At 42.6% G+C, this 27,901-nt stretch overlaps 1 protein-coding gene across 2 annotated transcripts; it reads right to left on the bottom strand.

Annotated features, from left to right (window-relative positions):
* Positions 1-81: 81 nt before the first annotated feature.
* Positions 82-24,378, bottom strand: UPP2 (uridine phosphorylase 2). 2 transcript variants are annotated; one of them, XM_035131882.2, is made up of 7 exons: positions 23,822-24,377; positions 16,915-17,032; positions 13,986-14,144; positions 9,126-9,240; positions 7,301-7,510; positions 3,280-3,426; positions 82-750 (listed from the first exon to the last, which is right to left on the bottom strand). In XM_035131882.2, the coding sequence occupies exons 1-7, from the start codon at positions 23,872-23,874 to the stop codon at positions 581-583; spliced, it is 972 nt and encodes a 323-aa protein (XP_034987773.1). In that variant the 5' UTR covers positions 23,875-24,377; the 3' UTR covers positions 82-580. The 2 variants fall into 2 exon arrangements, with proteins under 2 accessions (XP_034987773.1, XP_034987784.1); XM_035131893.2 differs by lacking the exon at positions 16,915-17,032 and having other exon boundaries at positions 23,822-24,378.
* Between the last annotated feature and the right edge of the window lie 3,523 nt (positions 24,379-27,901).

The following is a 27,901-nucleotide window of genomic DNA, read 5'->3' as shown; positions in this document are numbered from 1 at the left end:
TACATTGACATGTTCTGTCTAAACATTTCCAGGCTGTTTGATCAATTTCTGACAGATGTCTAAAATGAAATGTTACCCCACTGTGGGATAATATTCTAGCCTTTCTTCACAGGTGTGCTGAACAACAGTAACACACAAGAGCGGTAGATTCGTTTTTGAGTCAACTGGGAAGTAATCTCTGAGGTACAAGAGTTAGCTTTGGCTCGCTATTACAAACAGCCCTAATGATAACTAAAGATAACTTTCACTGGCTACTTTAGCTGATAACCATGGGCAAAGCATTGCCAGATGCATGGCATGAGAGAGCTCCGTTCAGATATTTGTGCAATGAATTAGAATTTCCTGATGACTTTTGGATTGAAGGCTTGTCAGTAGTTTATAACAAGGAAGACTAATTTGTGGCCCTCCAAATATTATTGGACTCCTATCAGTTCAAGTCAGCCTGGCCAGGGAATGATGGGAGTTGTAGTTTAACAATATATGGAGGGCAGCAGGCTGGTCTAGACGTTGAGACTTAAAAGACAATCTGTGTGTGTGAGAGAGAGAGAGAAGAAAGAGAGAATCCCATTTCGCAACTGTTCTAGATGACATCATCTGATAATCCATTAGGGTTCCATAATCCAAGCCATTTTCTGATGAACAATGAAATCAGCTGCTGAGGTCGTTGCTGGTAATCCAGAAGAACTTCATGAGGTGCTGTGATTTGGTCCCCTTCAAGCCGATTAAGCAGAGTCACACAGACGACTGCAGCTAGAAGCCAGGTGAACAGGAGGCAGGAAAATAAGAGGTCCAGGCTTGTTTTTTATATCAGATACATAGACCATACACAATCTTCCCAGAGATGGTGACTGGAATCTAATATATTTTTATTTGTTTGCAGCCAGTTTATTTACAACCAACCTGTCTTTGCTACTAGCCTCCCCTACATCTCCCAGAAGGAAAAGGAAAAGCTTTAGCTTGAGAAAGGGGAGCAGGTAACAGTTGGCAACAAAGGTCTCTTTTACAGACAAGTGGCTCCATGTGGCTATGGGCGTCGCCAAGGGGGGGGGCAGAGAGGGGCAGCTGCCCCCCAATCAATAAAAATACATAGCTGACTGAGGTTCTGCCCCTCCTTAACAAAAGGCCTGTCCTGCCCCCCTCCCAAAAAATTATTTCTATGCCCATGCACGTGGCTGCAAATGCTGTGCAGAGCATCATTTCTGAGCTGGGGACCATTGACTATATTTCCTAGCAGAAACTGATGAGATCCTCTCATGTGCGAAGGGCTTTCCGGTGCCCGTTAACCCCTTCCCAAGCATAAGGCATTTTTTTACTTCTGGGAAAATGAGTGGAAGACCAACAGGAAATAGGGTTTAATCATTTGGGCTTTTCAAACATTATTGGCAAATGATTAAAAAAAATATCTTCAAGGCAAACTTAGTTATTGATGGAGGATTCATCTCTCTCTCTCTGAGATTGGATCTTCCAGTTCTTAAGCACACTGAAATAGATCAGTGAGGGTAGGTAAAAGTTGTTTTTCTTGGTGAGGAGAGGTACTGTGGTAAATCAGTGGAACTGTGGGAGGGGGTGCATCTTTTTTTTAAAAAGACAGATTTACATATGCTAATTTATGTCATCAATGGAAATTTAGAGCTAATTAACAAAATTTAATACTGTTCTGCAATCCAAGTTTGCTAACTGATGGCGGGCACCGAGGTCCCTGCTCTCCCTTCTTGTTGCTGTTCCTCTTTAAAGTAAATCCTTCAAATTGAAGATGGTCTTCTGCAAAGTTGCACACATTGCCACCTTAGCTATTGACTGTAAAAACTGCACCCTTATTTGGCATTCCTTACCATGCCACTACTCTTAAAGAAACTGGCAGCCTTCATAGCTGCACTTCAGTTATAATTGGAAGAGGTCATCAATGTGACCTGTAAATGATTATGAACCTATTTTCCTCGGTTGCCCTAATACAGCCGCATAAGAAAACCCCATAATAAAAACCCGAAAAGGGTTGTGCCTCCAAGAGAGATATGGAAGGGAATGCATAGCACAAAGAAATTCTTCCTGAAATTCTTTTGTTAGTAGTTCAGATGTAAGCTCTAACCAGTGGATCTTTATATCTTCAGCTTTTAAAAATAGCTTGAATAAAAACAGTGAATGCAACCCCCAGAATGTCAGCAGGAACTCAGTGACCTTTGCAGCCACTACAAAATGAAACCACACACACACACACTGACATGAAAGTCTTAGAAAATTTTCACAAGCTGGCTTGAAATGTTTTGGTTTTGCTAACATCATTAATCCACTCCCTCTCTTGGGTGTAATGCATCCCAATCAATCTCATATAATCGATTTATAAAATCTGAATAGCCAAGACCAGACTTTCCCTTTGGGGAAATGATGGTTTTGAATAAATTCTCAGTATTTGGATAGTATCAGTCCTTGGATCTATGGATCAGATTCCAGAAAAGGGAATAGGACTTATGAGTTCAGTTGCTGTGATGCAGCTGCTTATTTGAACTGAGGTCTCAACAGCGGTGCTAAGAGCTTGAGGGAAGCGATTCTAGCCTAATTTTCTCCCTGACAATAAAATACACATTTTTGTGATTTTGTGTACAGATAATTTTTTGAGGGGGGGAGGGAAGGAGCATTCAGTCATGAACCTCCATTTTCAGTATGAAATAGTACCATTCAGATGACGGATGGCAAAAAGGGGGGGAAATCGCTTTAGTACACATTCCAAGTCAAATCTATCAAATTTGTTTTTTTCTGAAATGATATGCACACAGAAACACAGCCATCCTGCTATTCCACGTCCTGTGATGCAGTTCTCTATAAAACATTTACAAACGGTTCTTATATTATTGGGAAGGATGCATGATAAGGAAGATATTAGTGAAAATAACATTAAGCAATGCTTTCTGTCTAGGAAAATTGCTTGCAAAAATGTGTACGTCAACCAAAACTGCTTACACAAAAATGTGTTTATAATGCTGGTGGATTTTCATGAGGATTTTTTTTTAATGCAGCTTGGTGCAAAATGTGGAGAACTGAATTTAAGATTAGAAAATGAGAAACTGAGAGAACTCAAAATGACCGATGCTTCCATCCCTCAATCAGACACAAGTATACTGTGTCAGTGAAGACAGGGCCTTAATTATTCACTTTAGCTAAAGATGGTGGACAGTCACAGTGCAGTGAAAAGCACTTTGTGCTTGTCAGAGAAGAGGGTTGCAAGGAGGAAGCATCTGCAAAGGAGGGAAGCAAATTTAAAGCCAGATCTACCCTCTGTCTTACCTTTAAGGCCACAAAGCCTGCACATAGCAGCAAATACAGTAGACTCCATTTCTATGTTTCTAACTCCAGCATTGTAAGCTCTTTTTAAGTATTCCAGCTTTTTTTCACGGGAGAAGGAACACAACGCTCCATCTAATCGTCCCTGACCTTAGAAGGAAAGAAAAGGAAAGGAAATGTAAGTATTTTATACTTCCATGTGTTGGCAGAGTTGACGGCAGTCTCAAAGAATGCTTTCTTAGGAGAACCCAAAGTTAATTTGCCAACGTTCTGCTTAAACGAAAACCTCAGAATTTTTTTATTTTAATAGTGTGAGCATTGAAATATTAATACCTTATCTGCCATGTATTTTTTAACATTCCAACAAAACAGTGCAAAAGAGGCATATAAAAATGTGGAGTCTGAAAACGCTGTATTACTATGGCGAAGATTCAATAAATTAAGGATAATGTGCTCTATTATCCCATGCAGAGGAAAGCAGCACAGAACAGTAATGAAACAACAGTAGCACTAAAAGACAATAGCGTTGTATCCAAAGCTGTCGTTCCACACATGCAACAGACTTCTGCTTGTGAAATGGAGCTTCCCTCTCCTCTCCCCTGGACACCCTCAAGACGTGCACCAGAGGGATGGGGGACCCTTCAGAGCAAATTTTAGGGACACACAGGGAAAGAAGGGGAAGTCCCACTGTCTGAGTGGAGTTTGTTTGTGCACTGCACAGTGTTGGATACAACCCATAGTGGCAAATTGGGACTTTCTGCTACAAGAATCTTAGACACAAGGAAGGTGAATGCTGGAGAGCCCACAAAACACAATCTCTATTTGTTTTACCACTGTTCTGCTTAAAGGCAGTGAACTGTTTATTGGCTGACATTTAACAGGTGGGGGAGGCAGAAATTTGGTGGTTGTATAGCCACCCACCTGATCTGAGAAGAATGTGCCACTTAGCTAGTATATACTGGCTAGCAGGTGGTTTAATTTGGTAACTTTCGCCATCACGACTTTTAACGTTCCTAACTGGAGCAGCACATCTTTTCACACTTATTGAGCCAGGAGGTGGTGCACTGCGTTCCCTTGCATTATATGCCCCAATCTCCTGCTGCTTCTTAATCCTGTAGTGATGAAAATACAACACCAAGCTATGGTGTAGGGAAGGTGGGAACATCTGTATTGAAATGCAAAGTTTCGTTTTAAGCTCAAATAGTATAAAATATTTGCATATGTATGGCAAGAGGTATTATTTAATGCACTGGGAAGTAGTTTCTTTAATTAGTGCCACCAAATCTTAGTTCCTCATAAAAATGAAGTATAGTGCAAGAGATCTCATTCCGCTTCGTTCCTATATGTGAGGAATTTAGAATCTGTAGCTCTCCAGATGTTGTTGGACCTCAGCTTCTGTCAGACCCAGCCAGCATGGCCAGTAGGGTCAAGTGTAATGGAAGTATTGTAATAGCACGACAGTTGCCTCATTTGTACTATTCTTTACACATTTTCTTGGGAGTATGCCCCATGGAACTCAGTGGGTCTTAGTTCTGCGTAGCTATCCATAAGATTGCGTTGCCAATTATTGTTTTAAGTAGAAGCTGGAATCTAAGGGCCTGGCTACACATTGCAATAGTGGCTTTCTTAGCAGCCATGTTGTAGGAGATTATGCCCCCCCCCAATTGCAAATTTCTGTGTGGGGCAGGTGATTTTTCACATAAGCCTCCCGGTGCCACCAACAACGTCCCCTCCCCCCACACCTGACATTTAATGTTTATAACAGACTCTGTGACTGGTGATCCCATCAACAGCACACTATCTAGTTAGGCCACTTGTTAATGAGAAGCATAATAACCTGTGCTTATTTTAACTGCAACTAATATTTTTGAATATGGCAAGCACATACCTTCAGTTTGTACTAAACCTGGGCAAACCATTTCATTGTGTTTTCATTTCTGCATTAATCCTCTGAAATGGCTTTGATAGAATGTGGCCTTGAGCAAAACCACAGATGGCTGTGCTTGCAAACAGATCCAACAGTTTATAAATAGGCCTCAGATTATTAATTCTCCATTTATTCTGTTTCATCCACTTTGCAAACAGCATTTAATTGCCTCCAAAGAAAAGGTTCTAAGGTAGCACAGAGGCGCTAATGGTTATTTACATAAATGCCACACTTCTTGACATTTTTCTTCTGTAAGGTAATTTTGGAAGCTATAATCCTGTCACAGGAAGTAACTAGAGTGTAATCCAGCTGCTAACATGATGTTATGATTATTGACAAGGGACTATTTTACTTTAACTGTTTAATATGATATGGTCGTTTCTTACAGAATGACAATGAATTCGTACAAGTTGTTGAGGATGAGGGATGGATGGGCAATTGTTATCAAGGGAACCTTAGATTTTTCTAAGGAAGAAATGGGAAGTTGGATTCACTGTCATGGTGTGTGTGTGTGTGATGAGAGAGAGATTTAAAAAATAAAATACACCATGAGAAAACCACAATGTAAAACAGAAAAAAGCAGCAGCAGCAGTCTAAAACTTTGCCATATATAAAATAAAAGGGTTCTCCCCCCCCCCGGTGTCTACAAGGGGGTGGGGAGTGTCATTGTCAGGTGAGCTTCCTTTGGGAGGCCACAGCTGAAAAGGCCCTCTGCCCTATGGATATCAGCATCACCCCTGATAGTGGGGAGACACCAGCTGAAAGGCCTCAGCTGATTTTCTTTAAGGGGGTTGGCTTGCTGTTTTCCCCAAACTAACTATGAACGATGAGCCAAGAACAGACCTTGGTTATTGCTTGTTGTGTTGCTTGGGGCAAAGCGAACAAGGCCAGGTTTGGATGACTCAACAAGCCAGACTCTGGCTTATTTTGTCCATGGTGGACAGCAAGTGGACCATGGTTTATTGTGAAATGAGAACCAGGCTATTGTTTGGAAAGTATGTTACATTACTGAAAACTTATAAATTTGATTCTGATATGCTTGGCACTTTAGACCCACTGTGGTGTAGCGGTCAGAGTGTCGGTCTAGGAATTGGGAGACCAGAATTCAATTTTCCACTCATCCATGAAGCCCACTAGGTGACCTGCCTGCCTCTCAGCCTAACCTACCTCACAGGGTTGTTATGAAGCCATGTACGCCACCTTAAACTCCTTTTAACAACTATATAATACTTTCCCTTTAGATCTCTTTTCACTTGCAGATGAGACTCCACATTATGTAGTAACCAAAAAAATATACAGTCTGTGGGCACTTGTTCAAACAGCTACCTCCATGGAGTGAAACAAATATGGTGAAAAATTCAGTATTCATTTATTTATCTGATAAATGTTCGTGGCTGAATTTGATTTCACCACATTATGACACATCTAAAATAATAAGTAACCATAGAAGAATTAAAGATAACTGTTGCAATATTTTCCTTCAAAACAATTCTTTTAAGAAATATTCTATTAAAAACAGGAGAGGCAGAATGCTCCTCTCAAATGTTCTCAAAGGTAATGAAATGATATTTCATTAATACTTTAAAATTAAGGGGAAATTGCTACAGTTTATTCTAGTGGGTAAGGAAAGCAGGTAAAGAAAGTTAGTTCTGCATAAACATGCATAGAATTAAGTAAGTCCAACTATGTTCAGTGAAGCTTATTTTCAAGATTACAGTCACTGGAAGCAATCCCATGCACACTTACACAGGAGTAAGCCGAACTGTTGAATTCAATGGGAACTGCTTCTGTCCTAAATGTCTTTAGGACTGCATTGCTGTTTGTTTTACAGCATTTAAGGCTCTTATCTTATCCTAGAAGTAAGTTCCATTGGGTGCAATGGTACTTACTTCTAAGTACACATGTATGTATGGAGTTGCTCTTTAAGTTATCTAAAAGACACAAGGATAAAAGTAACTGTAAGCCCATAGACAGCACCAGACAAAACCTGGCAAAGCCGTGTCATGACCTTATAATGTTTTCATATCGTAACCTCCCACTTTTAAGTTTGGGATTAAAAAAATGAATCACTAAGTGTATAAAGCAGCTCCCACTCACCCTCATAAAAATCATCAGTGCACATCGTGTGGCCAATGAGGGTTGGGAAATCCTTAATCTGTCTGCTACATTCAAGTAGTTCCTCAGCAAGGTCTCGATCAAGTTCTGTGCTTCGCGTTACCACTTTGTCCAATATCACCTGCTCAAACTGTGGCTTAAAAAATGAATCAACAGCCGTGTCTGTTATTACAACAGAGCCAGGCTCAATCCCTGAAAACAGAAATGGGGATAAAATTAAAAGACTGCATTAAACAAGCCCACAATTATACATTATAGGAAGCTTGATCTCAGTGATCATGAACTAATAATAATAATAATAATAATACCCCAACATTTGGCTAGTCAGCTAAGTTTATGCAAGAAATAGACTGGCAGGAGGTTACATGCCATGTGGGAGGGAAGTGACTGAATTTTCATAGAGGTGGAATTGGATACATCCACACCTTACACTTAAAACACACTTATACTACTTGCTCCCCCTTGCTTCTGCTCAAAGAATTCTGAGAACTGTGGTTTGTTGGTGCCTCGCATCCTTAAAAAACTACAGTTCCAAGGATTCTTTGCTGGGTGTTTGTGTGTGTGCTTTAAAGGTATGGCGTACACACAGGGCAGTCTCGAGCAGGTCTTGCGCCCTGGCGCTGAGGGGCAGAGTTCACTCCGGCATCCCCGCCCTCGCAGGGCGCAGCATGGCTTCCACGCGGCTTTGCCGCGCAGCGCCCTGCCTACCGGCCCGCCGCCCTACCACCCCGTGCCACCGGGACTCTACCTAGAGCTGGCCCTGTGTACACACAGACATTTACTCAAAATGTTACTCATGTGTACCACCCCAGTTAAAGGTAAAGGGACCCCTGACCATTAGGTCCAGTCGTGACCGACTCTGGGGTTACGCGCTCATCTCGCATTAATGGCCGAGGGAGCCAGCGTATAGCTTCCAGGTAATGTGGCCATCATGACAAAAGCCGCTTCTGGCAAACCAGGGCAGCACATGGAAACACCGTTTACCTTCCCGCTGTAGCGGTTCCTATTTATCTACTTGCATTTTTGAGGTGCTTTCGAACTGCTAGGTTGGCAGGAGCTGGGACCAAGCAACGGGAGCTCACCCCGTCACAGGGATTCGAACCGCCAACCTTCTGATCTGCAAGCCCTAGGCTCAGTGGTTTAACCACAGCGCCACCTGGGTCCTACCACCCCAGTTATCAAGTGTATATAGGGCATTCTCGGCCATGACAGTGGTTGTCATCTATCAGGTCTTTAAAAGTGACATATAATTCTGGATCTCATTCAGATAACTTTCAGTGGGTGAGAGGACTGTCAGTTACTTTGTACCCGGACTGAATTGTCAGGTCAGCTATGTTCATTGTACAAACTAATTTCAAGAGGGAGTTTATCATTTGGTGTTTGCAATGAGACTTTCTTTTCTCATTAAGATTCTTATAGTATTTTCCCCCTTAATTCTATGGAAAATCCTTATTTTAAAAAGCAGGAGTCTAGCTTTTGGAGAACATTTTTTGGTCATTGGAACAGCATTTTCACAATATGGATAACATGGTTTTGTTTTATCAGTCACTCATATGTGTTGGTATTTGGGTCAGTTGGGGGGGGAATCAAATCCGAATGACTTTAAAAAGAACATCAAGTCCTGTGTTTTCAAGCTGATGCTACATTAGAAAAATACATATTTGTGATCTTTCATATATCTTAGCAGGTTGATATTTGTTGACTTGGGTTTTTTTAAGTACAAAAACCTCATAAAGACATGACCTTTTCTTGAGATGTATTTCATTTCCATCTCTTGCGCCTGGTAGCAGCAAAATTCTTTGCTCACCTAATCCCCCTGAAGTACCGATGCGTATAATGGTAACATCACAGCATTTTGCATGGTGTAGCAATTTGATTAGCTCATGAAGCATGATAGAAATGGATGGAACACCCATCCCATGCTGTTAAGAAAAAAAGAGAAGCAATATAAGTTTTTACGTTCTAAGCCAAACTGGTTTTTTAAAAATCAAAATAATAACCTTAAGCATAAAAGTACTGGTGCACAATAGAAGCCTATGCCAGTGGATATGTGGGGAGTGATCCAGCCAAGGGAACTTTGCTATCCCCCATTGAAAGCAATTGCTAGTATCCAGTTGGCCATTCTAGCGCTGGTGATCTTGTAGGAGTCATCCGCTAGCAAACAAAGGGAAGCAATTTTTGCCAGTTCCCTTTCCTTCTGTAGTTCCCAGCTCCCCTAAATCATTTTGGGGTGGTGGTGGTGAGATTTTGGGGGAGCACTGGGGTCTGTAGGGAAGAGGAGGAATGGACACACAAACTGCTTTTCCCGCCCCTACTTCCCCAGTAGATTATTCCTGCTGCATCAAAATTTGATATAACCCAATATGACTTGCGAGTGCAAAACACTGCGATAACTAAATATAGCTTTCCAATACATTCCATTAACTAGACACTGAAACAGGAATAATACCCACACAAGGTTATCTTATTTCTAAAAGAAATGGGGTGGAGGACTGGAGGCAAAATCTAACCAAAGTAGAGCAGATTGAAGTCTCATTTTCAGAGCTAAACACAATTCTCACATTACTGAAACATTACTGAAATGTGTTTATGTTTGTTTGGATGGGCCTTAAATGTTTCATGTTTGCTTACAAGCGGATTCTGCACTGCACTCGAATGTCACTTTGCATTGGCTCTGAAATGTGCTGATTCCAACAGTTTTTGGTTTTGTAAACTAAATCACATAGTGCTTTTTCAAACCATCAAACGGCAACACTGCACAACTTAGAATTTGTATTGTATGGATGTATCCCATCAGTCTTAATTCAAATTAACATGGTGCAAAACTGAAGTTCGCTTGCAAATCCATCCGAAGCTCTGGCTCTTTTTGTCCCATCATCATAGGAAGATAGGAAGCTGCCTTGTACTGAATCAGTCTGCTGGTCTGTCTAGCTTAGTATTATCTACACTGACAGGCAGTGGCTCCCCACGATTTTGAAACAGACTCTTTTTCAGCCAGATGCGGAGATGCCAGTGACTGAACTTGGGACTCTCTGCATGCAAAACAGTTGCCTTACCACTGAGTTGCTCTGCTGCTAATTAATCATTTTGTAAGGGTTCCGCATAATTTATCTTTCAGTGGGACAGATCTCCTCATGTAAACATAGTAACCTTGCTTAGATTACTACCAATAATTAAGAGAGAGTGTGTGTGCATAGATTAAAATGTTCAGTACATTTCATATGGATTATTTAATAGTTTTGCAACAACCCTGCAAGGTAGGTCAGTATTATTTCCCCAATATTGCAGATGGGGAGCTGAGGCGGAAAACAAAGTGGATTGTGGAAAGTCACAACATGAACCTAAGACAAGATTTAAACCAGGATCTGCCTGCCTGCCAGCTCACAGTCTTAATGGTGCAATCCTGCACTCACAAAAAACCAGGGTGCCAAAGAAGCTTTCTGGGAGCCTTGCTTTTACCATTCCCTTGCCCACCTGCTGGCCCAGCACACACTTTTGTGCTGCTTCTCTTCTCGGGACATTGTGATTTGTTGGGCCACTCAGTTGCAGCCGAAGCTCTCCTGAGTCCAGCAGCTTTCCCTTTCCCTCAGCTCTGGTTCGAAGGCTGTTCCCTAGGAAAAAGCTGAAGTGTGCCATGTGCGGAGTAGATGATGGAGAGTGTTGCAGTGCAAGAGTGGGGAATATGGACTCCAGCTCCCACCAATCCCAGCCAGCATGGCAAGTGGTCAGGAATGATGGGTGCTGTAGTTCGTCATCAGCATCTGCAGGCAGGGGGAGGCTCCCCACCTCTGTTACAATAGGTGCCAGCAGGAGCTACTGCTCATCTAAATGAGTGCAGGAGGCAAGCGTGTACACATTGCCTGTGTAAACATTACTGTTTTCCCCTCTCCAGTGCACTCCTACCACTGTTAGCAATTTCTTGAGAAACACTCCTCAAACCAGGTTGCATCTGATTTGAAAATGCAAGTCGCGGTAAATCTGAGGTGTGCACAGTTCAGACAACCATTGCACATGCGCAGGCGGCTTCACTGGGGGTTATCAGCCCACAGAGAAACAAATCAGGTAATGTGCATTGGGTGAAGACATCCCCTCTCTGGTGTGTACAGCAAGTGCAAATGCAACCTGAAATACAGCATGGGGTGGGCAACCTTGCTGCATTTTCAGCCACTCGTATACATAGCCCAAGTCAGTAAACTATACAGTATTTCCCAGAGCTATAAAATCTGGTTGACTTGTACATAACGTAGGTGACATTATGAAGCTGGTTTCACTGCGAGCTTCTGACATCCCAAGTCACTTGTGGATTGCAACCCGGGGCCCGTACATGCTTGGCACAGTGTTTTCCTCCAAACACCACCACCTGTGTTCTGCAGGAAGTGACCCTAAGACTTCACCTTAAAGACTGCTGACCTGAACAAAAATGTGTGCTTCCTCTGTTAATAAGGTAGCGCAAGGGCCTTTCAAAGTCAATATGCGGTGGCATCCCAAGACATACAACATGATTCAGACAGAAGGGTAGGATAAATCATAGTCGTTGAAACTGATCCAGCTTCTGTTCAATGCCACAACAAAAACACCCCCTTTGACTTGCATGGGAACTGAATTTTGTGCTCCCAGCCTATTAATCTTAAGTCTCACTTGTCTAGCAAAGATGTAGGTAGGGAATTTCCTAGGCAGGCCTGTACATCTGTTACATTCCATGTATCCAAAGAACAGGGAAATAATTTATAGAAACAGCAAGAACAAGCCACAGCAATTTTTCACTCAGCATATTAAAGTTTAAAACATGTAGCGTTTTCGAATGCCTGAAAGATCGGATTGGAAATAACTGCTCGAGAAGTGTCTGAAGGGAATGAAAGAGATATTGCTGCTAAATTAGTTATAAAATGGAAGGTACCCACTCAGAAATGAGAAATTTGCTGGAATTTCAAGAAACTTGTAATTTGGGTGACTCAGTTTAACAATACTAGGCCTTGGATTCTGACCTATTTTATGGGGACATGATGATTGAAATTTTAAGCGCATTTACTAGAGATTACACCCCACTGAACACAATGGTGAATAAGGGCAGATAAGATAGTGGGTTGTGATGTGGGGAAAGTGGTTAGAGAGAATCCTGCCCCCAAATAACATTAACACCCAGGGCGATTCAGTGAACTGAGGTGGAAAATACAGGTCAGACAACAGGAAGTACAGTATTTCTTCACACAGTGCATAGTAAAGTTATAGGATTTGCTTTTACAGGGTGTGCTGAAGGCCACCACCTCAGACAGCTTTAAAAGGGATTAGACAACTACCTCTGCATATTTTTATTTGGAAGGACAAATAGTTACCTTACATTTTGGGAGGCTTCATAGGGACTAGCATTGACAGTGTTTACATGCCTACACTGCAAATGTAGTATGATGGCAGCGACAAATGCCTTTATTTACCAATCCAGCATATGCTAGTCATACAGAGAGTAGACCCATTGAAGTTAAAAGACTTGACTAACACAAGTTCTTTCTCCCCAATCCTCCTGTGCAGATTTGGTTTGGTTTTGTTGTCTTTGACCTCCTTCTAAACTAGTGGAGAATTTCCTTGCAGAATATTTGGTGAAATGGGTGCCCCAGTTCTTCCATTCATGAATGCTGGGTGAAACTGCATTTCATATTTAATACCACTCTAACATTACTGAAGAAAACAATAGGCTTGGGCCCATACCCTTTCCAAGTCTCATTCTTATAGCTCATCAAGTTCCATTCAACATTAAGTGAACCAAAATTTCTTAGAAGAGGTCTCCCTCTCTCCAAAATTTCACCTCTCCCCTTCCTAGATTACCCGTGCCAGACACACACACAGTTTGGCTGCCCACAACTAGCATGGAAAGTTTTGAGAGGCCATTTTTGCTCATTCCTGGTTTTCTACCTGCATCTCAGGGCTTATCCATTTACTGGCTTTGAAGAAGCATGCATGAATCTCTAGTGCAGGGGTAGCCGACATGGTACCATCCAAAAGTCGTTGTACTATTTTCTATCCACCTCAGCCGGCATGGCAAATAGTCAGGAATGATGGGGTCCAATAACATCTGAAGGACACTTTGCTGGCTTCCCCTGCTCTAGAGCACATCCAACCCTGCCATTGCATATGCACCTGCGACTTCATCCCTTTCCTCCTTCATACTTCAAACAGTGACCATTCAGGGACCAGCATGGGCCGTGCAATCCACATACCAGGAGCTGGTCTGCAAGCCTGTGAAGCAGAGACTCTGCATTTTCAAGGTAACCACTTTGTTTAGCTTCCCATATTTCTGGTTTAACACTCAAGGGATGTGCAGAGATTACAGAATGTGGCCTCGGGCGTTCTTGGCAGAGCCAGTAGAAATAGTGGAAAGCATAAAGACGGAAAGAGCCTCTTGCTCGTCAAAGAGCTGCCTGCCAGTCAAGGCTAAGTCACTGGCTGGGCAGTGTAATAAGGGTGATTCCTGAAAAGCTGTTCCTCATGCTGTAGCAGTTGTATTTTGGCTTCTTGCGAAGTCCCTTGATTATAAAGCCTTTCATTGCAGTGCCTCTCGCAACTGCTAGATCCACATTAAATATTAAATAAGAGATGTGAACAATGTGCTAAAGTCGTCAGTTACTGCTGTGCCACTAATGGAAGTGTTTTGGGTGCCCTGTAACATACTTACACTGATAGAGAGCACCGGCCCGACTTTGTACATGCAGTATCGGTCCGTCCCGGCACAAATATCTTTTATGTCTTTGCCATCTCCTTCGAGTCCAAGTTCTTTATGCATGAACTGAGCAAAAGCTTTCATTCTGTTGGGGCTCCCACCCACGCAGACAAACTGGAAATAAATAATCAGATTATCAGCCATAGCAACAACGGAGACTTGGCATGCACTGGCGATAAGATACGATTTTATAGCCAAAGTGGGGTACGCCTGGAAAAGAAGGGTAAATACATAGACTGCCTGTCCCATTTATGCAAGGCTGCATGCAAGGAGCATTATGGAATGGGTTTTATCTCAGTTATCACAGGAAATCTTGCGGATTTAAAATATGCCGGCATATTTTGTTTTAGGAGAACAAGTTGTTCAGTTTCCTCTGTCCTTATTTATTTATCATGAAATGAGGTGCATAGTATTATGAGAGGCATGGGTTGTTTTTTTCTGAAAGCAGCACCAGCTCCTCCTCTTTGTCTAGGAACAGCCAGTAGATCAAAATGTGTGACCTGACATTATCACCCTTCCAGCTTCCCTGCTTCTGCAAGTGGTAGCCAATGAAATGTGAGCATGGGAATGACGGCGTTGTGTCATCTTTCTGGTTCTATCAGATGGTTCTATCAGAGAGAGGAGAGGCAGATGTAAGATTTATTTTTTAACTTTCATATATCTGGGTCTGCTGTAAATGTCTAGTGTCCATGAAATTTTGCCTGTATTTTAAAAGGATAAAGGGGGGAGGGGACACAAGAATTATCACCAAAACCCATGTCTTGGTATTTCCTATCTGGTGTTTAATATATACAGTATACATTTTGTAATTGAGGCCCATCCCAGTCCAAATACCTGATACGAAGCGACCGTAACTTTCAGCTAAAAGTAAATCTGGCTGACTGTCCTTTTAATGTGGGCACTGAATATAAACTGTTAGTACTTATTCCTTCTGAAAACAAAGTAGAACCAGATGCTGAAATAGCGTGCGGTCTAATTGCTTATTCAACAGCAGCAACTAAAATGACAAGAATTGCACGGAATTATAGAGATAACACCAGGAACTACAAATGTGAACAAAAATGTCATACGGAACCAGAAATTAAATGGCTGATTCACAAATGATTTAATTCATAAATACACCGTATTAAGACTCCCAAGTGCTTAGTGCAACTCACTGTAGGTACCCCAGATAATCATGTCCAATAAAGAAAAGGCTCGCCTCCTTAGTTACAAAGTTCCCGAGTTACTTCAGCTTTGTATTTTGCTCCAAATGTTAAAAAGAGCCTTGCAGTTTGATGCCAGTGTTTTGGTTAAAGCTGAAACTAACTAAGGCATGCTGTGGTCAGGGGCGTAGCTATCAGCTACGGCACCCAGAGGGGAGGGGGCAGAACAATCCATCCACGGGGGTGGGATGATCCGCCCATGGGGCCACAATCCGTGCACGGCGCCACGATCCCACTGCCGCAATCTGCGCCGTTGTCACAATCTGTACATGGAGCTGCTGCAACAATCCCACCTTCGCAATCTGCGCATGACGGTGGGATCGCAGCAGCAGCGCTATACACGGATCGTGGCGGTGGGATCATGATGGTGGGATCACGGTGGTGGCACCATGTGCAGATTTCGGCAGTGGGAGGTGTGAGCTTCACCCGGCAGAGGGTGTGAGTGCCACCCGCCAGGCGTCCGAGCACTCACCGCCTGGAGTGCGACCAGCGCAGGACCGATCCGCCTGGCGGGGGGGTGCGAGTGCTGCCACGCCGTTCCACCCAGGAGGGGACTTTCTCACACACACACACACCCCAGGGATGTCACCTGGGGCGGTGCGCCCCCCTTGCCCCCACCTTCCTTCGCCAGTGGCCAAAGTGAAATACAACATTTCAGCAAGTTTTAACTCTCCCGGTGAAATCAGCTGGACTTAAAGTGCTTAACATTGGCTTCACAGTTCCAAAGATGAACGGAATTAATTATTTGTAATTTTTGCCCACTCCCCACTACCGGGGCAGTGAGTTCTGAGGGGCAAATTTCCAATTAGAATTTGGCTATGGAGCAGCCTTAAAATTTTCACCTTTAATTTTCATAGCAACCAATATGCAAAGAGAACCATACCTTAGACCAGGCACCCCCAAACTCGGCCATCCAGATGTTTTGGGACTACAACTCCCATCATTCCTAGCTAACAGGACCAGTGGTCAGGGATGATGGGAATTGTGGTCCCAAAACAGCTGGAGGGCGGAGTTTGGGGATGCCTGGCTTAGACGAAGAGCACTTGCAGCCCATGAAGAAGGTTGCAGATTCAACCCTCTATTAAAAAATAAAATTAAGTAGCATGTGTTATGAAGGATCCTTTACCAGAGGCCCAGGAGAGCTGCTGCCAGTCAGGGTTTGCTTGCATGTGAGCAAATACACTTCTTGATGAAGGTTGCCCTTTTTCAAGCACAGCTCTTAAGAGCTTTTGCAGCTGAGATGCTACAGCAACACCCTTTCCCTTCCTCATAATAAATTGCACGGACTTTGAAATTATAAAATGACGAGCCAAGTTCCTCAATGAATTGTTTCTGAACTGGAGTCAGTGCAACTACCCCAGGGAAGAATTTAGCTCATCATACCAGAAACAGGTTTAGTTTCCCCAGTCTACTTATTTTACTGAGAAGGAAAGGGTAATTGCCCATAACCGTAGCTACAGCGGACTCTCTGAGTTGCTTTGCAGAATGGCACTGACTCTGTTCCTGTGGGACCTTTAAGTCATCTCTGTAGCAAGAACTAGGAAGCCACTATGATAAAAGGAAACTGTAAAAGATGTGGAAGAGAAGTAGCAGCAGGAATGAAAGGTGCTTAGAAATGCTGCAGCTATATTATTATTATTATTATTATTATTATTATTATTATTATTATTATTATTTACCTTCGTGTCACCAAACATGGCTGGCAGATTGTGCGTTTTGGTCCCTAAGTCTAAGTGATAAAGGATATCTTCATCCATTAAATCCAAGTGAGGGTTCATAACATAAACAAGTCCATTCCTAGGGAGGGAGGGAGGGAGAGAAAGGGGAAAAACACACACTCAAATGAAAGAAGCACAAAAGAGGAAACTGTGAAATAAGATACAACCACCCTAAATTTCATGCAAGTTGTTAGATTACCTCGTTACATATTAATAATGCTGAGGCCCAAAGAGAAGGAATAAGGACTTGGGTCTAAGCCAGGCTCTTTCCAGATGATTGATTTTTTTGTGCAGAAAATGTGCATTTGTTCTCCGTTTGGTATGCCGACTGCAGGCCTCTTCCCTAAAGGTTCTAATTCTCAGTGTTTTCCAACACTATATACTTCATACTTCAGAAAATATGATTTCACCCTACATGTACACTCCCAGATAAATTGTGTTGCTACTGTGATTGCCCTCTGGAATGAAGTTGTGTGACTGCCTTAGACCCCTTTGTGACTGAGGATGGGTGAATCTGTTATTTTTTATTTCTCATTTTTCCAAGTTTAATTTCAGTTCTAGGTTTCCCCGCAACCCTTTGGAGCAGATTTGGGGAGGCATAGCGGCGGTGTGTGTGTGTGGGAGAGAATTATAGGGAGAGGAGAAAGAGGGGAACTATTCTGTTGGATACTATCCAATAGTTTCAACTGTTTTTTTGAAAATAGAGCCCGTGTTATAAAGGAGTTCCCATTATACGAAAGTATCTGGCCAGAACTACATAATATGGAGGATTTATGGAGACTGCTAAATACACTTGCCCCTGTCTTCCTCTTCTCTTGTAGCATCTAGTACTATATAACACAGGACATGATGTTGCACTACTGAGAGTTCATTCACTAAAAGCTGCAACCAGTGAGAAAGAGCAAGTTCCATTGTGTAAGCAGAAGCCCTTTGTGCTAACAGGACAACTTTGTTGCATGTGACTCTGTAGCTGGACTTCCTGCTTCATCGGCAGAGAGGGAGATCTGGGGTTTCTGGGTCACCCGCAGTGATAGAGCTTCATGCTCCAGCAGAGAGCAGGCAGGGGCGTGGCTGGCACACGTCCCGGGGGCGTGGTGCGCATCCTGGGGGCGTGGTGCCCAGCATGGGTGGGGAGGCAGCCACGATGGCTCCCCCCGCACCCCTCTTCCTCCGTCAGTGGTCACTCACCCAGCCTCCTTAACGTCGTGCCTTTGATTTACTTAATTCCATAAAATGGAAGTTCTCTGTGGCAGTGCCTTTCCTGCAGTATTCCGAAATTATCTCGTAAGAACCTAAGAAGGACCCTGCTGGATCAGACCATGGCTCTATATCCTATTTCCCACATCTGGCCAAACATAAGCCCACAAGCTGAGCATGGAAGTCCTCCTCTGCTGTTGTCAGCCAGCAACTTGGATCCAGTGGCATACTTTCTCTGCATATGAAGGTTCTGTTGAGCTATATGTAATATTCAGTGGCAGCTGCAAATGAATAGCTTGGGTTTTTGTTTTTGTTTTAAAAAGTGGCAGTCATGGATTAGCTATCACAATGGAGGAGAGCTCTTCAAGTGAGCAGCGCATCACTGGATTAATCTGCTCACTGAAATTAGGCTTTCACTTGACCTTTAAATATATGGACTATAATAATATACAGATTAATTGCTCCTAATAACACCAGGCCTTGCCTCAAATGGCTGGATAGAAAGTTATTTGCACCTATGGGATCTTAAATCATATTGCAGAGGGTGTTGGGAATCCCTTGGCATGAAAGGTCCTGGGGTGCCCCCCTTTGGACCTCCTGCTGTTTCACTGGCAATCCTAAAGATATTGTCTTAAGCAAATATTTGGGTTTCTTCGGTGATCAAGCCAGTTCCGATTCCCACTCTCGAAACATTTGCATACTGTGGCATTTAAGCTATTGAGTACATGTGCAGCTTTGACTCTAATCCTGAATACACATTTCTTGGGAGTAGAACAGCCTATTTAAGCCTGCCAGGCTTCCCCATTTGGTCCACCAGGCTGTTTTGGGCAAACCATGCCTACCTGCCAACCACATTACAGTAGTTAAAGGGATTGCTTATCTCCAATCTAAACACCACAGCATTAAGATAAGAGAGAAGCCCACAGTGCTAAGGTAGGAGGTGAGCTCTCTGCCTGTTCTTTCCCGAAGAGGCAGAGGTTTTGTCTCTTATCTCAGAACCGTGGTGCTTAGCACTGAGCTGGGGAGGTAAAATAACCTCTGCCTGCTTTTTAGAAAGCCTCTCTAAAGATTAGGCAGAGGCATATTTCCAACCAACCACACCTCAGTGCTGGAGTGGAGAAAAGTGGAAATGCTGATTATGTGTGTGAGCCAGCCTGGCTGCTTCCTTGCCTGGTGTGTGTGTGTGTGTGTGTTCAGCCCCCGGGAAAGAAGCTGCCTGGGAAAGCAGAACTGGAATGGAAGGTGTAGATGTTTTGGAAAAGGAGAAATGGGGTGAATATTTGGCTGAGAAGGTGGAAAGAGAAAGGTGTCATTGTTTGGTGTTTGAGAGAGGGTGCACATGTGAGTATAGGCTAGGAAACGGGAAGAAGGGAGAAACAGAAAGGAGGGAGGTGATGGATCCAGAGAGAATAAAAACAGAAGGGATGGAGTTTTACCGTCACAATAATGAAAATGGCAAGAAAGGGAGAGAACCTTGGTGACAGGTCAAATAAGATTCATTTGTTTATTTATTTATTCATTTATCTATCCATATGTGTATACCACTCTCAGTATGCATGGTGCTGTATTCAGAGTACAAGCTGCAGGTCCTTGCTCTGAGGACCTTTCAGAAAAAGGAAAATATTCTGTTGGAACTGACAGAAGCAAGCTGATCACATGAAACAAACCAAGTGGCATCAGACAACAGGAAACAAATAGGCTGAAAACATAGCAGTGAATGGCAAAGTAGGAGGTAACATATTGTTAGCTGGGATTCCATTGTTTCCATAGTCCGTTTGTTCAAGAGGCATTTGTACTGTTGACCCTAATCCACCCACAAACACCAGCCTTTCCCTCCCAGCTCTTCTGGCCCTTGCGATTCATTCTGGTTTGGCTGCCGTGCCAGCACCTGTCTCTGTTTTGCTGCCAGAACTTTCTGCTGCCTCTCTTGGGTCCTTCTGCAGCTGCCTTCCCCCCACAAGCTTCTCGTTTCCAAATAATTCAGCAGGCGGACTTTGCATATCTACTGTTGCACCACTGCGACCGGTTGCAATCTCTAAGGGAAGTTTTTCTATTAACTTGTTTCCAAAAATGGCAAATGGGGTTCAAAGCAAGCAAGTGCAAAATCTGAGGGAAGGAGGCCATGACAGAGGTTTATGGTGTGGGGAAAATAGAAATAAGCTCCCCCCCCCTTCATCTCTCATAATACTAGAGCCCGGGGGTCCTACAATGAAACTGAATGATGGGTGATTCAGGAGAAGCAGAAGCAAGCACTTCCTTTTTAATACAGAGTGTAGTTAAGCTATGGAACTTGCTACCGCAAGGTGTGGTGATATCCACCAACTTAGATAGCCTATGTAAATTTGTCTGATCCCCCTTTTAAAGCTATCAGTGGTTATCAAAGCATGATGACTATATGCCAACTTCATTGACAGAGTCCCTATATCTCTGAATACCAGCCTGGAGAAGTGGAGTCACAAGTCTAGCTTTCTGGCAGTAGTGTTGCTGCCACTTACCGGCGGGGGGCAGGGATGAGGTAGCAGGGAAGTTGGAGGTGGGCACAGGGGCACAGACACACTTTCCCAGAAAGCAGCAGCTGCTGGGGAACTAGTCTTGTGGCTCCAGCCCATTGGCTGAGTCACTTCTTGCTACCGCCCTCCCCGTGACTTGTTTGTAGGTTTCCCAAAGGTTGGTCACTGTGGGAGATGGGATGCTGAGCTTGATAGGTCAGATCCTGCAGAGTTTGTCTTACGTTCTAATCCAGGCACAGGCAAACTCCTGCCCTCCAGATGTTTGGGACTACAATTCCCATCATCCCTAGCTAACAGGACCAGTGGTCAGGGATGATGGGAATCGTAGTCCCAAACATCTGGAGAGCCGAGTTTGCCTATGCCTGTTCTAATCTGATGAAATTTTGTAATGCTTGTAGTACGTACTGGAGCTCATTGAACATTGCATATTTCACATGTTTTGGCTCTCCTCACCCAGCTCCATTTTTGCAAATTTATTTCCACAGGGTTCTTTTAAGCATTTTAAGGTTGTGTTTATCTTTCATTTGCTGTTGTACTGCCAAGAATGAATCTTCAAATAGTAAACCTGACATTGCAGAGTATAATGATGGGAGGGACTTAAGCACAATCCTATATATTTCTACTCAGACGTAAGTCTCATTAAGATCAGTGAAACCTACTCCCAGGTAAGTGTGTATATGAGATTGCTCACAGCTTTAAGATACTGGTAATCAAAAGTATAAATTACTTCAAAGTGGATAGCACAAGCCAAGGTGCATAAATGTGTTGGACTGAGACCCAAATACGTAAGGTTATCTCCATTGCATTACCCTAAATTCTAAAAGATGCATATATTATATTAGGGTTGCCAATTAGTTTAACATTTGTAGTTTAATTCATCAGCTTCCTTTCAACCAAGCAACTGATTTGTCACTATCCAGCAAAGTTAACCACTTTCACATCCTATTGAGTTCAGTTTAAACCTCTTCCACTTAAATTAATGTTCTTTACTTTGGCCAGATCATGAACAATTTTAATATTGCAACAGTTTAATACAGGAAGTAGATTTGAGGTTGTATTTGAAGAATTGGTAGGTAAAGAATATTATTCTCCTTGGCAAAAGAACACAAGGAGGGGGGTTTTTTGTTAGGAAAATGACCCACTCCATTTGTTTTATTGAAGACATTTATAGACTACGTAATCAATGGCATTTCTAAGCAGTGTGCATTAAAATAAACCATACCACAAATGAAACAATAAAAATTAATCATAAAACCAAACACTATCTTAAAATGCCTGATGGAACAATACCGCTTGTCCACGGTAGAGCAAAATGTGGATTTGCACTGGTCTGACTCTGCATTAAAATAGGGGCGTCCCCACGACATTCTCCCCATTCCAGTATTGTCCCAGATCTTTCCCTCTTTAAATGTGGGGTTTTTCAATCCTTGGCCTGGATTGAGAAACCTTGCATTTAAAGGGGAAAGGTCCAGGACAACATTGGGATGGCATACCCTCCAACATTTTCCGATGAAAATAGGAACGCCCCATTCCATAATGATAATTTTACTATTTATACCCCACACATCCTACGGGGTTGCCTCAGCTATTCTGAGCAGCTTCCAACATATATAAAATAATAATAAAACATTAAAAACAACAGCTTCCCTATACAGCACAGGATTCCCTTTAGATGGCTCATGGGTCGGATAGCTCCACACCGTCCAATGTTTATCCAATGAAAATAGGGACATCCTAAGGAAAAGTGGGACATTCCGGGATCAAATCAGAAACCAGGATGGCTTCTCAAAATCAGGGATGCCCCGGGAAAATAGGGACACTTGGAGGGTCTGGGGTGGGGAGGTTTTCATGATCCAGTGTGGATAAGCCCTTGGTCATGTGCCTAAAGCTCAGCAAGGGAGGGTGCCTGTCTTGTCTCAGGCTTGGGCCAATGACACCAAATGTACAGAAATGCACACTGAAGCAACAACACATGCACCTTAAACAATTTTTTTCTTTCTCAGTGCCCCCCTGGTTTCTAGAAGAGGATTTTATAAAGGAGATACAGTAGATTATGCATAAGATTCTTGAGTGTTACCTTGAGATTCCCTCATGGAAGAAATTTGGGGTAAAAATAAATGCCAAAAAAGTAAGTATCAAATAAAAACTAATTTGGGTGGCTCAGTTTGAAGAGCTACTTGAGGAAATGCAACTTCAAAAGCCCCAAAGCAAATGTGAATTAGGAACATTTCTGGATCACATCCTTTGTTTGAAATAAGGAATGTTCATTGGTTGAGTAATATTTTCAGCACGGCAGCTTTCGCACAGGGTAGGATCAATTTAAAGTTTAATTGAAACCCCATAGTTTCAATCTTTCAATTTGTGATAGCAAATCAATCAATAGATCATTCTACCCACTCATGAATTGCTAATTATTGCTTCAGGCCTTCCTCCTAAAATCATTGCTTCCTACTAAACTTAGCAAAGGGAAGCACATTCATATGTTTTGTTTATTAGACTGAACCTAGTTTGGACCTCCTCTTTTATAATTATTGTAATATTTTTTGCCCCATCACCTTGATTAAAGCCTGTGTTTCAATCTACATTTAAATTAAAATGATATTCAAAAGACGCAAGAGCTTTTGATTGCATCCTTTCTCCAATCATAATTGCAAATGGAAATGGCTGACTATATAGGAATGCAAGTCCATGTTTAGTTATCAAAACAAAATCTAATACATCAGAATAATTTAAAAATAAATAAATCATGGGTGGTATTCAACTAAATGTTTATAGTACTAGTGCACCAACCTTTAGCTGTACAGTGTAACTTTCCCTTCCTTTTCTACCATTCCCTCCTTCCATAGACCTACTAAATCTGTTCCATTGCCCCCTTTCCCATTCTCTGCAGCAAATTTAGGGGGCATGTGGGGAGGTAGGAATTACATTGCACAGCTAAAAATCATTGCACAATATAAGTGTTCACTTAAAGAATGCCCAATGAGGCTGAATAATCTGTATGGAGTAGCTCATAAGAGCTGTGGAAGGACTGGATCTACAGTACACAATGCTGCAAAACACAACACTTTGCCTGTTTACAGTCATGCTACACTGGTATCTCAGACAGACAGACAGACAAACCTGGGGAAATTATTTAGGAACTGGGTGTGTGAATTACTTACCCATTGTAATTTTTCATTTCAGTCTTGCTGGCTCCAGCTAAAAGAAATGTCATAGTTTCCAATTTTCCCAGGACAACTCCGAAGCAGACACAAAGGAAAGACTATCCTGTGAAAACACGAGATGGCACACAAGTATTTGTAGCAGCTATCTGAGATATATGAATGATATATTGTTATCTGTTACTTCCAAATGATTTAGAGGAATGGTCCCAGTCACTGTTTATTCTCTGATGTACCAGGTGTAGAACAGCTTGTCTCTTCCAGCTGCAAGTTATGCCTGGATCGCCCATAGCCTCAGATTGGCTGTTTTTGAAGGTGTGGCCTTTTCCTTGGACTTTCCCTGGACTTGCATTACCAGGCTTAGCAAGACAAACAGGCCAGGGCTGGTTAACCTTCTGCTACTCATGTGCGATTCTTCTTGGCCAGAGCCCCACATCTACAGTTTGGCAGCCACCCCTGCAGGAGGCACCCTGAAGGGTTCTGCCTGTTTTTCCGTAAAACGTGAGCACGTTACACGTGAGAAAAATATCTAAGGTAGATGTGATAAACAAGGTTTAAAAGGTACATTAGGTGGGATTAACTGAGCAAGCATCAGTGGCTAAACATCCGAGCTTTATACAAACATTAAGTTAGATTTTAACTCGCGTTGCTTTCCATTTCTGGTGCGTAAACAAAGCCAAGGCCTCCACATGAACTTTCAGTCACAGCTGATTTGAGAACTGCACAAAAAAAGGCCAAAGATCAAGAGAAGGTTGAAGAATACTTCAAAATACTTCAAACTTCAAAATATTGTCTCTGAGATTTTATCAGAACAACACTTCCAGATGATTTTCAATAACACCCATAATTTCAGATTTGCCTTTGGACAGTCATATGGGTGTGATTCACTTTCCCATATCAGAGTAAAATCTTTTCTTACTCAGATGTAAAATAAGTCACACTTCCCCGCACTTTCTAATGCATTTTTGCATCATCTTCCTTTTTGCCAGAAGTCAGCTTTTATTTTGGAAGTGGTGTGTGTGTGTGTGTGTGTGTGTGCAAGAGAGCCATACTGCTTTAATCCACTTTAATTGAACAAACCTAAATGGGCCAGGAGGCTATGGAATCCCTCTCGCAAAATACTGGCATTCTAGAGCAGACCTTACCTTAGCCTGTCTTTACTGCCTTTACAAAAATGCAGCCTGTCCCCTTTATTTTAAATACTGTATATTATTTGACTGTATTTTTGTATTTTATTTTTTCATAACTTTTTGTAAACTTCCCAGGAGACTTCACTGATAAGTGGTATAAAGCATTGTAAACAAATTAGTAAATAACTCTGCTTTCAATGGACCTAGCTTACATAATCTTTAACAGACTGGAGGGAAGGTATGCTTCTGCCCCATTCAGAAGACTTACGGAAGATCTAACAATTTGCTTCCATGGAAATACGTCACCAGAATATTCCAGTTTGTTAAAGCCTCTCCTCCTACCAGAGGGGAGGAGTTGTGAGCGGGAGCCAGTTCCCGCGTCGGCAGTGGGGTATATTTGTCGTTAAGTCTCCTTTGTCAAGTCCAGGGCTCTGGCTAGATAATGTCTCACCTGAGGGTTACACACCTGATATTCACCTCCTGGACTGCAGGAGGATGTGGATGTGGATCCCAACATCATTTTTCTTCCGACTTTGCTCTTATCCAAATGTTGCAATGCAGTTCTTGGTTCAAAAATGTACCAAGAGAATGTAGCAGGGTTTCTGTGATCCCTGGTGGCCTTTTAAGACGAAAGTAAACAAGCCAGTAAAAAAACAAAAGCACCATGAAACTGGAAGAAAAAGAAATTACAAGTGTGCAGATAAAACAGACCAGCTACTTATTTTATATTGCTGGCTTCCATTGCTACATTTATCTACCAATCTCCCTGTCAGACTTTTAAGATCCAAGTCTGTGTGAACAAGCCTGTTTGAAGATTTTCTTTTCTTTTATAGAAGCTTGTGCTCCTTATTGCTTTTTATGAATTAGTTTTAACTGTGCTTTTATTTTTTATCTTGTCTCGTGTGGGTAAACAGTACATAATGGGGGCTTTCCACTCCTTTTTGAAAAATGGGGGCAGTCTGTGACATGTTCAATTAAAACTTTGCATTTGTGGGAAAGTAGTAACAAGGTACAATTGTAAGTTTGCCCTCTTTCCTAGAGTGTTATTTTGTTCACAACCATTCCTTTCTTCTTCCAGGCGTCTTTATTCAACAATTCTTTCAACCCAGTGACTCAGCAAGCACGCTGATTGCATTGGGGGGCGGGGGGCGGGCTAAGGTCTTAAGACTTCCTAGTACTGCTAATTATGTGTATAGGTGTAGCAGTGACCAGAACTGAAGGAAGGCGACAATTTCAGAAGCAAATTGTATCTGTGTGTGACCTGAGAAAGGGCTGAAGCTCCTGATTCAATTTCTACCTCATTACTGCGAAAAACATTAGGTAGTGTGGCAAAGGTTTCCTTTCAAGCAGGACAGTACAGACCACCAGATGCTTACTGCTTGAGAAACTGTCTTTTGCATTCACTCAGTCTTCGGAAGAAAAAGCTTAGCACAATTCTCTACCTTATCAGAAATCCAAGGGTGTGGTAAGATTCTCCTAACCACTTGATGACCAGTTTATGAAGTGATTTTTAGATACATTTCATACACTTATATTCCACCTTTTCTCTCATCATGGATAGAGGTGACATAATGGTGAGGACACCATTTCTGGTTCTAGTTTTGCAGAGGGCATATTGGAGTAAGCAAATTACTCCAACCAAAACCACAGATGAACTAAGGCCCTTTGAGCCTCTGCCTACAAACCACTTCTCCCAGGCTTCCTCCCACTTTTGAGAACAACAGCCCTTAAATGTCCAACCCTCTGGCCTGCAGAAGGTGCCCATGAGGGTGCCAGTTCTGGCTCTATGGTTCCCTGGCATAGTGGGATCTGGCCCAGGGGGCTTCTGCCAGCCCCTGATGACCAGCATCAATGTGAGGAATCTTATCTGGTTTTTTAATTGGGGTGTCTGCAGCCTTTGATTGCAGACACTGACTCTGGCGGGATGACCTATGGGTCCCCAGGTAAGTTTCCCATCCAGGCATGGACCAGACCTAGGCCTACGAAGAACACAAGAATCAGACCAAAGGCCCATCTAGTACAGCATTCTGTTCTTACAGTTAGAATCATATAATCATAGAGTTGGAAGAGACCACAAGGGACATCCAGTCCAACCCCCTGCCAAGCAGGAAACACCATCAAAGCATTCTTGACATATGCTTGTCAAGCCTCTGCTTAAAGACCTCCAAAGAAGGAGACTCCACCACACTCCTCGGCAGCAAATTCCACTGTCAAACAGCTCTTACTGTCAGGAAGTTCTTCCTAATGTTTAGGTGGAATCTTCTTTCTTGTAGTTTGAATCCATTGCTCCGTGTCCACTTCTCTGGAGCAGCAGAAAACAATCTTTCTCCCTCCTCTATATGACATCCTTTTATGTATTTGAACATGGCTATCATATCACCCCTTAACCTCTTCTCCAGGCTAAACATACCCAGCTCCCTAAGCCATTCCTCATAAGGCATCGTTTCCAGGCCTTTGACCATTTTGGTTGCCCTCTTCTGGACACGTTCCAGCTTGTCAGTATCCTTCTTGAACTGTGGTGCCCAGAACTGGACACAGTACTCCAGGTGAGGTCTGACCAGAGCAGAATAAAGTGGTACTATTACTTCCCTTGATCTAGACGCTATACTCCTATTGATGCAGCCCAGAATTGCATCGGCTTTTTTAGCTGCTGCAGCACACTGTTGATTCATGTCAAGTTTGTGGTCTACCAAGACTCCTAGATCCTTTTCACATGTACTGCTCTCAGTTGCCAATGAGATGTCTATGGTGTAGGTTGGATAACCAGCCTCATATAATCAACATGCTTAAGTCTAATTATTGCATAAAGTAAGCTGTCCTGCCAGGCTTGGCTCACCTTTGAGAGAAGAGTTTGTAAGTAAACCATTTTTAACTTACCAAACGTGTAGTCTTTTTCTATGCTAGGGAGCAGAACTTTAGAAGGAACTTAGAAGGGAATCTTTTAAAAGTC

This window comes from Zootoca vivipara, chromosome 1 (genome assembly GCF_963506605.1).
Source record: "Zootoca vivipara chromosome 1, rZooViv1.1, whole genome shotgun sequence".
Taxonomy (NCBI): domain Eukaryota; kingdom Metazoa; phylum Chordata; class Lepidosauria; order Squamata; family Lacertidae; genus Zootoca; species Zootoca vivipara.
The sequence above is the reverse complement of the archived record's forward strand: the minus strand, read 5'-3'. Positions and strand labels throughout refer to the sequence as shown.

Excerpts from the sequence above, each read along its gene's own strand:
- UPP2 (XM_035131882.2), bottom strand. The coding sequence starts at position 23,874 with ATGACATTTCTTTTAGCTGGAGCCAGCAAGACTGAAATGAAAAATTAC. Across the intron at positions 14,145-16,914 it reads CCATGTTTGGTGACACGAAG|TTTGTCTGCGTGGGTGGGAG; the intron begins GTAAATAATAAT and ends ATTTATTTCCAG. Across the intron at positions 751-3,279 it reads CAGGCTTTGTGGCCTTAAAG|CTGCAGTCGTCTGTGTGACT; the intron begins GTAAGACAGAGG and ends CCTGGCTTCTAG.